Source organism: Tenrec ecaudatus, chromosome X (assembly GCF_050624435.1).
Source record: "Tenrec ecaudatus isolate mTenEca1 chromosome X, mTenEca1.hap1, whole genome shotgun sequence".
Taxonomy (NCBI): domain Eukaryota; kingdom Metazoa; phylum Chordata; class Mammalia; order Afrosoricida; family Tenrecidae; genus Tenrec; species Tenrec ecaudatus.
This window is the reverse complement of record NC_134548.1, coordinates 1,255,784-1,270,626: the sequence shown is the minus strand read 5'-3', so window position 1 is coordinate 1,270,626 and position 14,843 is coordinate 1,255,784. Positions and strand designations below refer to the sequence as shown.

Here is a 14,843-nt window from a genome sequence, read left to right as displayed (position 1 = left end):
CACTCACAGCTCCCAGGCCCCGCCCACAGCAGCCAGGCCCCGCCCCCACTCACAACAGCCAGGACCTGCTCACAGCACCCAGGCCCCGCCCACAGCGGCCAGGCTGCACTCACAGCAGCCCGGTCCCGCTCATAGCAGCCAGGCCCCGCCCACAGCGGGCAGGCCCCGCCCACAGCAGCCCGGTCCCGCTCATAGCGGCCAGGCCCCGCCCCCCCGCGTCAGCGTCGTCCCGTCGGAACCAGGAAGGGCGCTCCGGGGCGTTGCCTCTCGCCGGACCGGGTGCGCGCGGGCGGCAGCTCGGGGTCTCCCAGTGCGCTCGGCTCGCGGCCGGTGCTCGGGTCCTTTGTCCCCGACTTTGCTCGGTCCCCTCCCGCCTGCGCGGCGCGTCCCGCGGACTCCGGCTCCGGGGCGGGGCGCAGAGGCGGCGACGCCCCCCGCTTCCGCCGGCCCCCCATCTGCGCGCGGGCGGCGCGTTCGTGTGGCCGGGCGCCGGGCATGAACAGAGAGCCGGGAGCCCGCGGCTCGGAGCCCCCCGCGCCCCCCACGCCCGCCCCGGGCCCGCGCCCCGCGGCCCCCGCGCCCCCCGCGCCCCCCGGCCCGGCCCCCCCGGCCCGCGGCCGCCACGACCAGCTGCTTCTGCTGCTCCTGGGGTGACCCCGGCCGCGCCCCGCCATTGTCCCCGCCGCATGGGGCGCCGCTGATGCCGCCGCCGCCGCGGCGGCTGCGTCCCGGGCAGCGGGGACCCCCATGGAGGCCGCGGCGCACCCCGGCCCGGGGCAGGAGCGCCCCGAGAGCGCGAAGGGGACCCTGGACGCGCTGCTGGGCCCCGAGGCGCCCACCTACCGGCTGCAGGACCTGAACACGCTGGCCACCGTGGGTAAGTGGGCGCGCGGGCACACAAAGGGCCCGACCCCGGCGACGCCCCCCGACCCCGTCCCCGTCCCGGCAGCGAGGGGCTCCCCCTGGCCGCCGGCGCGCCCCGGAGCCCGTGGGGACCCCCGTCCAGCCCCGCTGACTGGCCCCGCTGACCGGCCCCGCGTTGAGGGGACCCCTGCTCACAGCCCCTCCCCACGGAGCTGGGCACGTGACGTCACAAAAGTTCCTGGGGGGCCCCTGCAAGTGCCCCTCCCAGCGACCCTGCAGGGGGAGGGGTGCGGTCGGCCTGCGGAGCCGGGGTGGGGAGAGCAGAGTGGGGAACCGCGGGGTTCCGGGCCGCTGAGCAGCTGTTTTGGGGGGGGGCAGCCGGTGCCCCGGGGTCCCCCCAGACCCCCGACACCCCGAGCCTCTCAGTGGCCACTTTGCAGCACCCCTTTGTGACCCCGGGCTGGGAACCTGAGCCCGACGGGCGGCCTGCGAAGTCGGTTTTGAGTTCTCTCCACGCCCGCTGGGCGCCCCAGCCGCGCCGGGTTTAAACTGTGGGCGCCCGCGGGTCCGCAGGCTTCCTAGCAACGCTGCGTTGCTAAGGGGGGTGGTGCTTGGAAACGCGGGGGGAGAGGGAGGGGCCCCCAGTGCATCAGCGGCTTAAGCGCCCCCTGTGCAGTTGCAGCCCGGCCGTGAGACTCTTGGTTGGAGGTCGTTGCTGGTCATTTACGGGCTGCCCCCTGGGCTTTGTGACTCAAGGTGACCTCAGTCCCCCGTGAGTGTGTGTGCGAGAGAGAGGCTGAGGCCCCGCGGGGGTTTCTAGGGCCCGTTCTTGATACATTAACCTGCAGATCATGCTCCCCAAATCCCTCAGGGTGGACTAGAACCCCCAAACTTCTAGACACTCGTGAGTGTATTCCCGTCTGCAAGGGCTCAGCTGAGCTGCTTCCGGGAGAGGTGGTCTTGGGGTGCTGCCTGCCTCATGTGTAGCTGAGGGCCTTCTGCATCAGGAGGAACCCCAGTGGGCAGCACATGGAGCTGCCCCTGTGGGTCTCCCCGTTGTCCGTCTTTATAGGAGCAGACAGACTGGTCTTTCTCCCAGGAGCTAATGGATAGGTAGATATGCAGACAGACAGGTAAACACACTGCCGCCGAGTGGACGCTGACTCACAGCGACCCTGCCGGGCAGGGCAGAGCTGCCCCTGTGGGCTCCCTTCTTACTGAACTGGGGGAGACGAACTCCCCGATTGAGGCGAGTCTTGCCCACGAGCACTAGGAGGCTGAGAGAGCACCCCCCCCCCCAAACCTCACTCAGGGTCCCCCATACCCCCTGATCTTCAGCCCCTGGACAGTTGGCCCCTAGAAGCCTATCTGCTGACTTGGAACTCTGGGGTGGGCTTCAGGGTGGGGACCCAGTGGCCCGTCCAGTGAACAATGCGGCCAGCCAGTTGAGCGGCTGAGCCAGGCGCCCGCTGCCAGCCATTGTCTGGCTTTGGGCACTTGGGTGGGTGTGTTAGGGAGGGCCAGGGCTGGTGTCCAGGCCTGGCTGAGCGGTGACCTGCTGTGGGTGCCTGCAGCCACGCGGGGGCTTGGAGAGCGCCAAGTGGGCAAGGATGCCCAGTGAGTAATATTGTCCTTAAAAATAGAGCGTCGCCGGCCCCGGGGGAACCGGAGGGCAGTGCATGTGAGTCCAGACTTGTGTCCTGGGTGTTGGTCCGACTTGCCCAGGGCCTGGGCTGGTTCCCCAAGGCTGGCGCTACCTGGGCGGCAAGGGCCGCGAGGTTGGAGGCTGGGAGCTGGCGGGGTGAGCGCGGGTCAGGGGGTGCAGTCAGGCCTACGCGGTGGTGCATGGTGTGGGGGACATTCGCGTGTGCACGCCTGTGTGCATCTGGGTAGCCTGCCATTGCAAGCGCGTGTGCATGTTCAGTCTTAATCACAGCCCTCCTGTGACCTGCTCCCTGTAAATCTCCATCTGGCTCTGCCCCAGGTGACCCAAGCCCATTGCCCAGAGATATCTCTGCTTTATCTGGACAGCAATTCACCAAGTCTCTCCCCCAGGGTTCGAACAGATGACCTCGGAGATATCTCTGCTTTATCTGGAGAGCAATTCACCAAGTCTCTCCCCCAGGGTTCAGGGAGGGCGCAAGCAACCACTGGGTTAGAGTTAAAGGTCATGACCAGGTGCCACTTGCCCAGAGAATTAAGCTGACAACATCCAGGAGACCCCACTCCTCCCTTAGCTGGGTCTCTGCCCACCCTTTTTCCTGGGTGATGGGAAAAGGGGAGCTTGAGGAAGCTGGGTGGAGCAAGAAAGCTTCACCCAGCCTCTGCCCACGGGGACCTCTTCCACAGCTGGGAAAAACCAGAAACAAGCCTCTCCCCCTGCCCTGCTGACTGCGCCCTAGCTCATGGCAACCCGTGCTCTATGGAGGCTCCTCACTGGTGGATTTTTTGGGTCTCTGATCGCCAGGTCTTGCTTCTGGGAACCTCTGGGTGGGCTGAGACTACCCAGGTCTTCTAGCAGCTGAAGTGGTGAACCTGTGGGTGCTACCTGCAGACACCTGCGCAGGTAGGGGCAGCCCGGGCCCAGATCCAAGACGTGCCCATTCCTGGTGGCAAGAGGAGCACAGATTCCGTGCGCCCTCCTGTGTGTGTGTGTGTGTGTGTGTGTGTGTGTGTGTGTGTAGCTCTGTGCAGTTTTAGCCCATTATTCTCGGGTCCAGCCCAGCACCCAAAGGTGGCCACCATCTCGATTCCATTCCCTCCACCAGCACCAGTAGGGGCGCTATTTTGGATCACTTTCACCAGCATTGAGAAGGAGGGGCCCTCTTGAAGGAGCCCCCACAGGTGGGCACCATCTTGAATGGGTCTCCATCAGCACCAGTAGTGGGGATGGGAGCATCATCTTGAATGCACCCCCTCCAGGACCTACAGGGGGCGCTATTGCGAATCAAGCTTCACCTGCATCCAGAAGGAGGGGCCCTCTTGAATGCAGCTCCACCAGCACCAATGGGGAGGCTCCGTCTTGAATGCACCCCCTCCAGGACCTACAGGGGGCGCTATTGCGAATCAAGCTTCACCCGCATCCAGAAGGAGGGGCCCTCTTGAATGCATCTCCACCAGCACCAATGGGGAGGCTCCGTCTTGAATGCACCCCCTCCAGGACCTACAGGGGGCGCTATTGCGAATCAAGCTTCACCCGCATCCGGTGGGAGGCGCCATCCGGACTGCGTCTCCCGCCCGCAGAGCAGGAGGGACCCGCTTCTCCCTCGCCGCCGCCACACCCCAAGATGCCTCCTTGGAAAGTTTCACTTCTCCAGCCCCCGGAGGCCTCCTCGGGTGCATAATGCATGAGGAGGCTTCCCGCTCCGAGTGCTGACGCCCATTTTCCGACGCGCTGTTGGGTCTCCTCCTGGGCGACGGCCACCAGACGCTGCGCCCAACTTGTGCCCGAGGGGCGGGCGGCCCCTCAGCCGTGGACGTCGTGTTTCCTAAATATTTGCTGCGTTGACGCCACAGCTGGGGACGCTTGATGCCAACCGCTTCCTGCCTGCGGTGTCCCCACGTGAGCGTCTCCCCACGTCAGCGTCTTACGTCAGCGTCTCACGTCAGCGTCTCACGTCAGGGTCTCCCCAGTCAGCGTCTCACGTCAGCGTCTCACGTCAGCGTCTCACGTCAGCGTCTCACGTCTGCGTCGCCCCACGTCAGCGTCTTACGTCAGCGTCTCACGTCAGCGTCTCCTCACATCAGCGTCTTACGTCAGGGTCTCCCCACGTCAGCGTCTCACGTCAGCATCTCACGTCAGCGTCTTACGTCAGGGTCTCCACGTCAGCGTCTCCTCACATCAGCGTCTTACGTCAGGGTCTCCCCACGTCAGCGTCTCACGTCAGCATCTCTTCACGTCAGCGTCTTACGTCAGGGTCTCCACGTCAGCGTCTCCTCACATCAGCGTCTTACGTCAGGGTCTCCCCACGTCAGCGTCTCACGTCAGCATCTCCTCACGTCAGCGTCTTATGTCAGGGTCTCCCCACGTCAGCGTCTCACGTCAGCGTCTGACGTCACGGTCTCCCCACATCAGCGTCTCACGCCAGCGTCTCACGTCAGCGTCTCCCCACGTCAGCATCTCCTCACGTCAGCGTCTCACGTCAGCGTCTCACGTCAGCTTCTTACGTCAGCGTCTCATGTCAGCGTCTCACGTCAGGGTCTCGCTTCAGTGTCTCCCCACGTCAGCGTCTCACGTCAGCTTCTCCCCACGTCAGCGTCCCACGTCAGCGTCTCACGTCAGCGTCTTACGTCAGGGTCTCCCCACGTCAGCGTCTCCCGTCAGCGTCTTACGTCAGGGTCTCCCCACGTCAGCGTCTCACGTCAGCGTCGCCCCACGTCAGCGTCGCCCCACATCAGCGTCTTACGTCAGCTTCTCACGTCAGCGTCTCCCCACGTGAGCGTCTCACGTCCCTGACGGAGTGGACCGGAACCGGAAGCAGCCGAGCGGACGCCGGGCTGCGCGGGAAGGCTGCGTGGGCGGGAGGGGGCTCCCACGGGGAAGTCCCAGCGTCTCCCAGAGTCGCAGGGAGTCGGGCCACCCGACGGCTGGCGTTGTCCACGCGGCTTTGGAAGCGGCCTCGCTGCGGCCATGCGGAAGGAGCGTCCGTGCTGAGGGGACCCGCTGGGCACAGCACCCCGAGGGCGCCGGCCGAGACGCTCAGAACGGGCGCTGCCTCGCGGGCCGAGGACCGTCCATGCGGAAGCGGAAGCGGAAAGAGGGTGTTCCACCAGATGAAGCGCTCTGGACGCTGCCCGACGCGCCTGCTGGAGGGTCCGCGCCTGGACGCTGGGAGCGAGGGGCGAAAACCGCGCGGGTCAACGCGTGCACACGCTCGCTGAGGCCATGGCCCGCCGTTCGCACAACGTCCAAGTCGCACGCCGCCCACAGCACGCGACGTCCGCCCTGGTTCCCAGACGCTGAGGTTGCTTGGGCGCTGCCAGGTCTGTGTCCGGCCCTGCGGCATCGCTGGCCGTCGCCGGCTGGACCGTGTGGCCGGCGGTGCGACTGACTGAATCCCAAGGGCACCGACCAGCAGGCGCCCGAGGGGAGAGGTGTCCACGTTGGCTGCGTGCGCACCCGGCAGCGATGCCCCAGGAGGAGCCGTTTGGCCCAGGGGCGTCTGAACAGCACCCCGGTTGTGGCTGCGCCCCGAGACGCAGCGATGCAGGCTCAGCGGTGAACCGCAAGGAGAAAGGCGGGGTGCCCCCTTCTCAGAAAGACAACAGCCCAGGAAACTCGACGCGGGGGTGCCCTCGCCCTGCGGGGGTGCCCTCGCCCTGTGGGGCGCAGCGTTCAGCCTCTGGTTGAGGATGCTCCACAGGAAAACGCGCCCCAGGAAACCTCGCACGCCCGCGTCTCTGCCAATTCCCCGCTGCCCTCAGCGCCTGGCAACCGCCTGGCTGCCTTCTGTCCCCACGGACCCACTCACCCGTGCCCCCCGCCCCCCTGCATCTCCAAGGGCCCGAGGAGAAGGCCGAGACCCAGCGCCAACTGTCGGGGCTGCACGGAAGGGAGGCGCGATGGAGAGGGATCCAAGGAGGCCAAGGAGTGGGGCGCCTGTGCCCGTGAGAAAGGGCTTTATATCAGGGAGTGATTGCCCCCCGATAAAGCAGCCCAGACCACAAGTCCCGCCTCGGACTCCGGAAGCCGCAAGCAAGGAGGCTGAATGCAGCCACATCTGTGGCGTCCGTGCTCCTGCTCATGTAGGGGTGCGTGTGCGTGAACCAGGCTCACCTCCTCAGCTTCCACATTTCCCTCGGGGGGCCGCGATGATGAAATCCCGTCTCCCAGTGTCTGGGGACCAAGCTGGCCGACCCAGTTTGGGGAAGTCTGAGGCTCTTCCACGGCTCTGGGAATGTGTAGCCGCAGACCTTCCGGTCATGGGGCTGCAGGGACACAGCCCTGCCACAGACCAGGGGAGAGGGGGGCCCAGCAACGGCTGCTCCCCACCCAGGCCCTCCCCGGAATGGTCGTATCGCCCTGTTGTTTCCTGCAGAAGAAATCCCCAAACCAGACTCCCTGCCACCAAGTCCACTCTGACTCACAGCGACCCTGCAGGACAGGACAGAGGAGCTGCCCCCCCCCCCCCCACCACCGTGGGTTCCCAAGACGGCCACTCTTTGGCACCCGGAATTCTAGGCACCGACCTTTGCACCTCTTAGGCAGTGACAGGCTGGGGTTTATCTCTGAAGCCACCCCAGGGCCACCGCTCCTTGGCCTCCGGCTCTGTGTCCCTTCCCGCCCTTCCGCCCACACCTGGTGCAGGAGGTGCAGAACTGCCCCCGGCCCCCTGGGCTCCTCCTCCCCAGGGAGTGACCTTCCAGAGATGTGTTATCAGGCAGGCAGCCCCGCTGAAACAATGCTACCTGTTTTGTTTCCAGATCTGACCCATTCAAACACCCTTGTCTCCAGGTACCATTCACTGACCTGGGTGACCTTTTCCTCCCCAGGGAACATAAACTCCTCAGCCCCCCTCACACCCCTGCCCCAAGGTTTCGGTCCAGACATTCCAGTTGCTCCTGTCAGGGCATTCCCAGATACATAGATAACGGCTTCTAGGAGCTTTGCTGACCAGGTGGCCTGCTCACTGCGAGGTCAGCAGTTCCAAACCACCGGCCTCTCCGAGGGAGAAAGAGGAGGCTGTCGGCCCTCCGTACAGAGTTACACTCGGAAAACCACATGGAGGCTCTGTGTTATCCAACACGGCTGATGGGAGCCGATAGTCCAACAAAGAGACAAACACTGCCCTCGAGTGGACGCCGCCTCACGGGGACCCTGCAGGACAGGGCGGAGCTGCCCCTGGGTGTCTCCCAGGCGGTCAGTCTGCACGGGAGCAGACGGTCTGGTTTTCCTCCGGAGGAGCTGCTGGTGGGTTTGAACCCCAACTTTTAAGTCACTCAGTGTTCAACCCACCATGAAGCGGGGCTGCTGACCCAGTGGCAGGACCGCCCGATGGTGTTGTAGGGGGGTGGCCCTGCCAGGCCTGAGATGAGTGAGCCCTGGATCCAGCCACCTGGGACGTTGCGTCAGCAGAAGCCGAGCTGGTGGCCCGGTCAGAGGAGACACGGGGACAAAGGAGGATTGTTTGCAGGGAGACATGAGCGGGCAGGGCGTGTCCGGAGAGATGGGATAACTCAGGCGTGCGCTGTCTTTAAAAATAGACTTGGCAGCCCCAGAGAGGCTGAAGATCAAGCTTGGGAGGAACGGAGCAGACACGGAAAACCCACTCCGTGTGACAGGGGAGGCCTCAACTCTGCAGGCTGTGCGTGAGCTGCGGGGCGTAGGTCGCCAGGCCTTTCTGCTGCCGTCCTTCCTGACGTTGCTTCTGATTCCCCTCCTTGTCCCCAGGCTTTTTTCTGAGGCTCCCCGGGTGGTGAGGCGGCCCCTGTCCCCATCACCACGAGATGCTTCCGGTAGCCAAGGCCTAGGGAATCCAGGAGGGAGCCCTGCTGGCGGGTAGTGGGTTGTGTGTGGGGCTGTTGCGGATTACAAAGTCGGTGGTTCAAACCCAGCAGCCGCTCCGATGGAGAAAGGCCAAGACTGACCGCTTGAGAAACCTACAGGGGCAGCTCTGCCCTGTCCTGCAGGGTCTCTGTGAGTCTGTCCACGCCCACTGGATGGCAGTGTGTTTATCTATCATCTATCCATTGACTCATCTGTATCTATTTATCTACCTATCTATCTACTATTTGCATATCTACCTATCCATTAGCTCCTGGGGAGAGAGACCAGACCTGCTCCCGTGCAGACTGACCGCCTGGGAGACCCACAGGGGCAGCTCCGCCTTGTCCTGCAGGGTCCCCGTGAGTCAGCGTCCACTCGATGGCTGTGTGTCCATCTATCTATCTATCTGCATCTCTATCTATCTACATATCTCTCTATCCATGAGCTCCTGGGGAGAGAGACCAGACCCGTCTGCTCCCGTGCAGACTGACCGCCTGGGAGACCCCCAGGGGCAGCTCCGCCCTGTCCTGCAGGGTCCCCGTGAGTCGGCGTCCACTCGAGGGCAGGGGCTTTGGGGCTTAACAACTCCCAGGAAGCCGCTCTTGGTTGAAGTCTGTGGGTCAGTGTTCAACAAGCTGCACGTCAGCCGGCAGGTCTGGCAGCGACCTGCTTCCCAAACCTCCCAGGCTGGAAAATGCCACCCAGGAGCACAGCCCGGGCAGCGTCCCAAGAAGCACAGTCCCGTCCAAGGAGCCCGGGGCGGCCCAGACGGCCAAGGTGCTCGGCTGAGTTTGGTGTGTGAATCCACCCTGAGGTGCCTCACAGGAAAGGCCTGGCCATCCCTCTGCTCTGAGACACATGCGGGTGGGCTGGGGGTCTCCCCCGGGATTGGCGCCGATGGGAGGGCAGGCTTCTGGCTTGTCTCCATAAGCGTCTATTGGACGACGACCGGCGAGGCCGTTCTGACTCACAGCAACCTGATGTACGGAGACAGGAGCAGAACACCGCCCGGCCTGCGCCGCCCTCTCCTCTGTTGCTGTGCCGGGGCCCGTGGCTGCAGCCACCAGGTCCGTCCATCTCTGTCGTCCAGGGCGTGCCTCTCTGTCGCGGCCCCTCTGCTTCACCAAGCAGGACGTCCTTCTCCAGGGACTGACGTCTCGTCCACAGGGCGGAGCTGCCCCTGGGGGTCTCCCAGGCGGTCAGTCTGCACGGGAGCAGACGGTCTGGTCTCTCTCCCCAGAAGCTAATGGATAGAGAGATATGCAGATGGATGGATGGATGGATGGACGGATGGGCAGGCAGATAGAGAAACTCACTGCCATCCAGTGGATGCTGACTCACAATGAGCCTGCAGCACAGGGCAGAGCTGCCCCTGTGCTTTTCCAAGACTATCACTCTTTTCCGGGAGCAGACAGCCTCCTCCCGGGCCCCTGAGAACAGAGGATCTTACAACCCATTACAGACTGTGCCGTTTAGCAACTCCAGACTCAGGCTGGCTCGGAAAAAACTGACAGAGAGGCCATTAGGAGCCATTAGATGCGATTCCCAGCATTCGGGGAGCCTGCCCGGGAGAGCTGGAGTTTCCTGGGATGCGCCCCTGAGTCTGAGAGAGAAATGCCAGGCCGTCTGCTCCCGTGACGAGTGACAGGCTCAGAGAGACACACGGGCTCTGGGAGTTGGGATCGGCTCTCGGGGACCCTGCAGGACAGGGCGGAGCTGCCCCTGGGGGTCTCCCAGGCGTCAGTCTGCACGGGAGCAGAGGGTCTGGTCTGTCTCCCCAGGAGGAGCTCATGGATAGAGACCCTGTGGGTTTCGGAGACCAACAGTTGATGGGAGTAGAAAGCCCAGCCTGTCTCCCAGGGAGCTGCTGCTGGTTTTGAACCGCCGACTGTGTTGTTTGCAGCCCAGCGGGTAACTCTCTGCCAGGAGCGACTCTGCTGCTGGTCTTCCACCTGCACAGGCAGGGCTGAGTGACCCAGGGGGGCTCTCCGAGCGTCTGCCCCCCATGGGGTGCTGCGGACGGGTCATCGTGGGGCACGTCTGGCCGGTCTCATTGGCGGCTTGCAAAGAGATCCTGCCCCACCTTGGCCTCCACAGGTCTTCATGGGTCAGCTGGCTCGGCTCTGGGCACAGAGGGCAGCTCAGAAGGTCACGGCAACGAGTGACCTCAGGGGACAGCTGGATGGATTGAGTCCGGGCACCTGGTTGGGGGCGGGGGGTGGGGTGGCGGAGGAGGAAGGAGTTCATGAAAATGGAGAACTAGGTGGGTGGAGAGATGGGCAGCAATGTTGTGCCCGCTGGCAGATTTGTGTCCCTCGCAGCTGGTCATTTCTCGAGCCCGTCCAGGGCTGTCCTGGGAGAGCGTCTCCCCAGGAGGCCTTGTGACGTGCACCCCGAATGTCCGAGCTTGTAAGCCCTTCAGGCTCCTTTCTGTCCCCCGAGACTCCCCGTGTGCACAGAATTCTCCAGTTCAGGGTTACAATTAAAGAGCAAGTTCAGTGCCATCCAATTAAGCTCCAAGGAAACGGCCCCACCCCCAACATCAAACTCACCGCCATCGAGTGGACGCCGACTGACGGGGACCCCGCAGGACAGGGCGGAGCCCCCATAACCTCAGCAGCCAGACCCGTGCGGGGAGCACGAATATATTTCCAAGTAGTCACGGCTTATGTGCATTTGGGGGACCTGCAAGACCCCTGATGACATCACAATGGAAGGGGTTGCATCGTCGGGGCACCTGCAGCAGGAGGGGACAAGCCAGGGGTGTGCACGCAGTGGAAGGGGAGTCTCTAGGGGCCTGCCTGCGACGCGGAGGGCGGATTCTGAAGTCAGCCGGGCAGCCTAACCTTGGCCCCCCTCGGGTCGCCTTTACGGGGAACCAGTCCACTGTCCGTACCAGCAGGGAGTGGGCCCGTCCGGGTGGGCTGGACAGTGGGGTCCGGTTGCTCTAGATGGCTGATGCCCCCGGGAGATAACCTCTAGCTGACCTCCTAGTGTCCCCTCGGTGACCACGCGGTCGCAAGCACCCTCTTCGGTTTGGCAGGCAACACGGGGGGCACCATGGGGAGAAGCCTTTCTGTGTCCACCAGTCCGCAGCCACGTCTCTCCGGGCCTCGGTCTCAGCCGTGGGGTCCTGTGGCCGTTGCCTCCCTGGGCCAGGCGGTCCCACAGCTCCACAGTCAGGCCAGGTGAGCAGAAGGTTCCGCCGGCCTTGGTGGCGCCCCGGTCAGACTCCGAGGTCACAGGCTTACGAGACAAACAAATCCCTGTTACATGTCCATCTATCCATTAGCTCATCTGTCTTATCTGTCTACATCCATCTGTCTATCTATCTATAAATCTATCTGCATATCTATCTGCATATCTCTCTATCTGCATATCTATCTGTCTATCTATCTATCTACATGTCTATCTATCTACATGTCTGTCTGTCCATCCATCCATCCATCATCTATCTATCTATCTACATGTCTGTCTGTCTATCTATCTATTTATCTATCTATCTATCTATCTATCTATCTATCTATCTATCTATCTATCTATCTATCTATCTATCTGCATATCTCTTTATCCATTCGCTCCTGGGGAGAGAGACCAGACCGTCTGCTCCCCTGCAGACTGACCGCCTGGGAGACCCCCGGGGGCAGCTCCGCCCTGTCCGGCAGGGTCCCCGTGAGCCGGCGTCCACTCGATGGCAGGGAGTGGTTTATAATCCAGCCAATGGTTTGCAAAGGTGACTTAGTTTCAGGGGAAGGTGGTTTCCAGCCCTGCCCTTCCTAATGCCAGGAGCTCCTGATGGAGCTGCTCCGGGGAGTCCAAGTGCAGGCTTCCGATAAGCCTGGTCCGATCCGTAGGGTTTGCCATCTCTGCGGTTCCAGAGGCGGACGCACGGGCACAGAGCATGCCAACGACAGAGCAGTGTACGCGGCCACGGAGCCGTTACGCCCTCGTGCTGCCCGACTGCGCCCACTTCCTCCGGGCCACCGTGTCTGGGCGCACAGATGAAGCTGCAAAGTGCAGACACACCCGACTTCCCCTCCCCTCCCCCATCTGTTCAAGACGCACCCACCCCCAGAAAGGGACCCCTGCACCCCAGACTTCCTCTCTGAATGGAGTGTTTCCAGTAAAGAGGGAGGCACGCCCTTGGGCCAGGGTTCTTCTGAGAACCACGAGACTGTGGTGAGCGGGTTGATTTCGCCCAAGTTTTGGGGTGCAGATTCACCAAATTGGAGCTGCTTGCTGGCTCTGGCTGCAGTACCCCCTCCGTGGTTCCAGCCCCCCTCCCCACTTCTTGGTTTCCTTTCTCCGCCCCTTCCCCCTCCTAATCTTCTGAGTTTTGTTTTGTGGGCAGCTGGGTCCCCGCCTTTTAACTTCTTCCTGTGGGCTCATCTGAGAAGCCGCCCCAGTCCTGGGGAGTTGTGGGGGGGTCTGCGTGCTAAGCCTGCTCTGCTTTACCCTGAAAGCTGCTTCCCCAGGGCGTGGGCTCCCTCTCCGTGTCCGAGGGGTCTCTGAGGGCTCCAGAGGGAACTGGGCTGCCCATCGGGCTGCTAACCTTGAAGTGGGCAGTTCGAATCCACCAGCCGCTCTGTGGGGACAAGTCGAGGCACGGGGGGACGGACAAAGTGTCGGAGAAAGGAGAACAGAAGAGAAATAAGCCTTATGAGCCGGGAAGCTCCCAGATCCAGGCCAACAGGTCAGGGCAGTCGTGCCCAGCTGTCGGGGGCGCGGGTTTTTAAAGGGTTCCTAAGGGATGTCCGGCATTTACGGAGAGGGGGTTGCTTGTCGCTCCTTGTGTTTGAGCCTGAAACATGTGGCTTCCGTACACGCGCGAGGGACATGGAGTAAACAGCCCCGTCCAGGTCAGGTCCATCAGTGCGATATCAGCCCGCATGTCCAATACCGATCTATAAATCCCCCTTCAGACGCACGCAGCCCCTGCAATGACACGGATGCAGGAGGGTCACAGGCCGGCAGGTGCAGAGTCTTGTGGATCCAGTGGCCGTGGACGCAGCTCAGCGCCGGCGTGGCCTCCACGTGGCTCCTCCAGCTCCAGGGCTCCGTCATCGTGTCTCCACGCGTCTTGTCTGCACACAGACGTCCCCCCAAGACTGAGCCTGCGCCTTGCCTCCAGCGAGCTATTTATCTCTTAGCGCCTCTAAATGAGGTCATCAAGCGGCTACCTGACTGACAGGCGAGGCCCGGCCCCTTCACTGAGCCCCCAGATGGACAGGACCCCAGGTGGGCAGTGCAGGACCCTCCCCAGCTTGGTGAGAGGCCGCCCGTCCTCCTGAACTGGGGACAGCGGGTTGGAGCCGGCCTGGCTGGTCACGCTTCCTTGTGATGAAGAGTAACCGGGCCGTGCGGCCGCCATCGCGCCTGGACGAGGAGGACGCAGAGGACTGACCCCTTCACCCCCCCTTCCCGGGACTGTAATCCTGACAGCGGCGACCCGGTGGGTGTGAGCCTCTGACCTGTGGGGAGCAGCCCAGTGCTTCAGCCTCGGTGCCACCACCTTTCCCTGTGGAACCTTCCAGGTGGTTCCCAGGAAGTGCGCCCCGCCGCCCTGCTTGCTTTAAAGGAGGCTTTAGGGACCGTCTCTGATGGGAGGTTTTAGGGACCGTCTCTGATGGGAGGTTTTAGGGACCGTCTCTGATGGGAGGCTTTAGGGACCGTCTCTGATGGGAGGTTTTAGGGACCGTCTCTGAAGGGAGGCTTTAGGGACCGTCTCTGATGGGAGGCTTTAGGGACCATCTGATGGGAGGCTTTAGGGACCGTCTCTGATGGGAGGCTTTAGGGACCGTCTGATGGGAGGTTTTAGGGACCGTCTCTGATGGGCGGCTCAAGGTGGGAGAAAGATGATCTCTGTGGTGTTTCGACATTGATCCAGCCTCCGTGGCTCCAGAGAGTCTGCCTTTGGGGAGAATTTGCAGCTGGAACAAGGTTACCCTGAGATGCCATCGATGGGTTGGGTTTGGGTGAGAGTTCGGGGAATCGGTTTTACATTCCCCCCTTTTGATCAGGAGTCCCGCTGGGGGAGCGTTGGTCCAAAGGATCGTGCAGAAATGACGAACACGCTCTTGTCCCACAACCGCCCGCTCCCGAAATCTTTTCCATTCTCCACTGCCCCCCAAACAGAAGCCAAGTACCCCCTCCATTGCACCCCCATCCCAGCCCTCCCTCCTCCAGCCCCTGGGAACCAGTCACGGACTTTGGTCCCTGCAGTGTTGAGAGTTCCTAACAGCCCTCCCCCCCCCCCCAGGCACCGGCACGTTCGGGCGCGTGCTCCTGGTCCAGGAGAAGACGGCCAAGAAGTTCTTCGCGCTGAAGGTCATGAGCATCGCGGAGGTCATCCGGCTGAAACAGGAGCATCACGTGCACAACGAGAAGTCGGTGCTGCTGGAAGTCAGCCACCCCTTCATCATCCAGCTGTGAGTGTCCCGCCGGCCTCCTCCTCCCGAGTCCCAGGGCGTCCCCATGAGGGGGGGGCCCAACC

At 63.0% G+C, this 14,843-nt stretch overlaps 1 protein-coding gene across 2 annotated transcripts in view; it reads left to right on the top strand.

The window, feature by feature from the left end:
- The first annotated feature begins 586 nt into the window (after window positions 1-586).
- LOC142433047 (cAMP-dependent protein kinase catalytic subunit PRKX-like) overlaps window positions 587-14,843 on the top strand; it is a 35,439-nt gene continuing 21,182 nt past the window's right edge. For both annotated transcript variants that reach the window (XR_012781069.1, XM_075538162.1), the window contains exons 1-2: window positions 587-877; window positions 14,610-14,778. Coding sequence is in view for 1 of the 2 variants with exons in the window: in XM_075538162.1 (XP_075394277.1) it covers window positions 748-877; window positions 14,610-14,778 (299 nt within the window). In the remaining variant the exon portion in view is untranslated. The remainder of the gene's footprint in view (window positions 878-14,609; window positions 14,779-14,843) is intronic.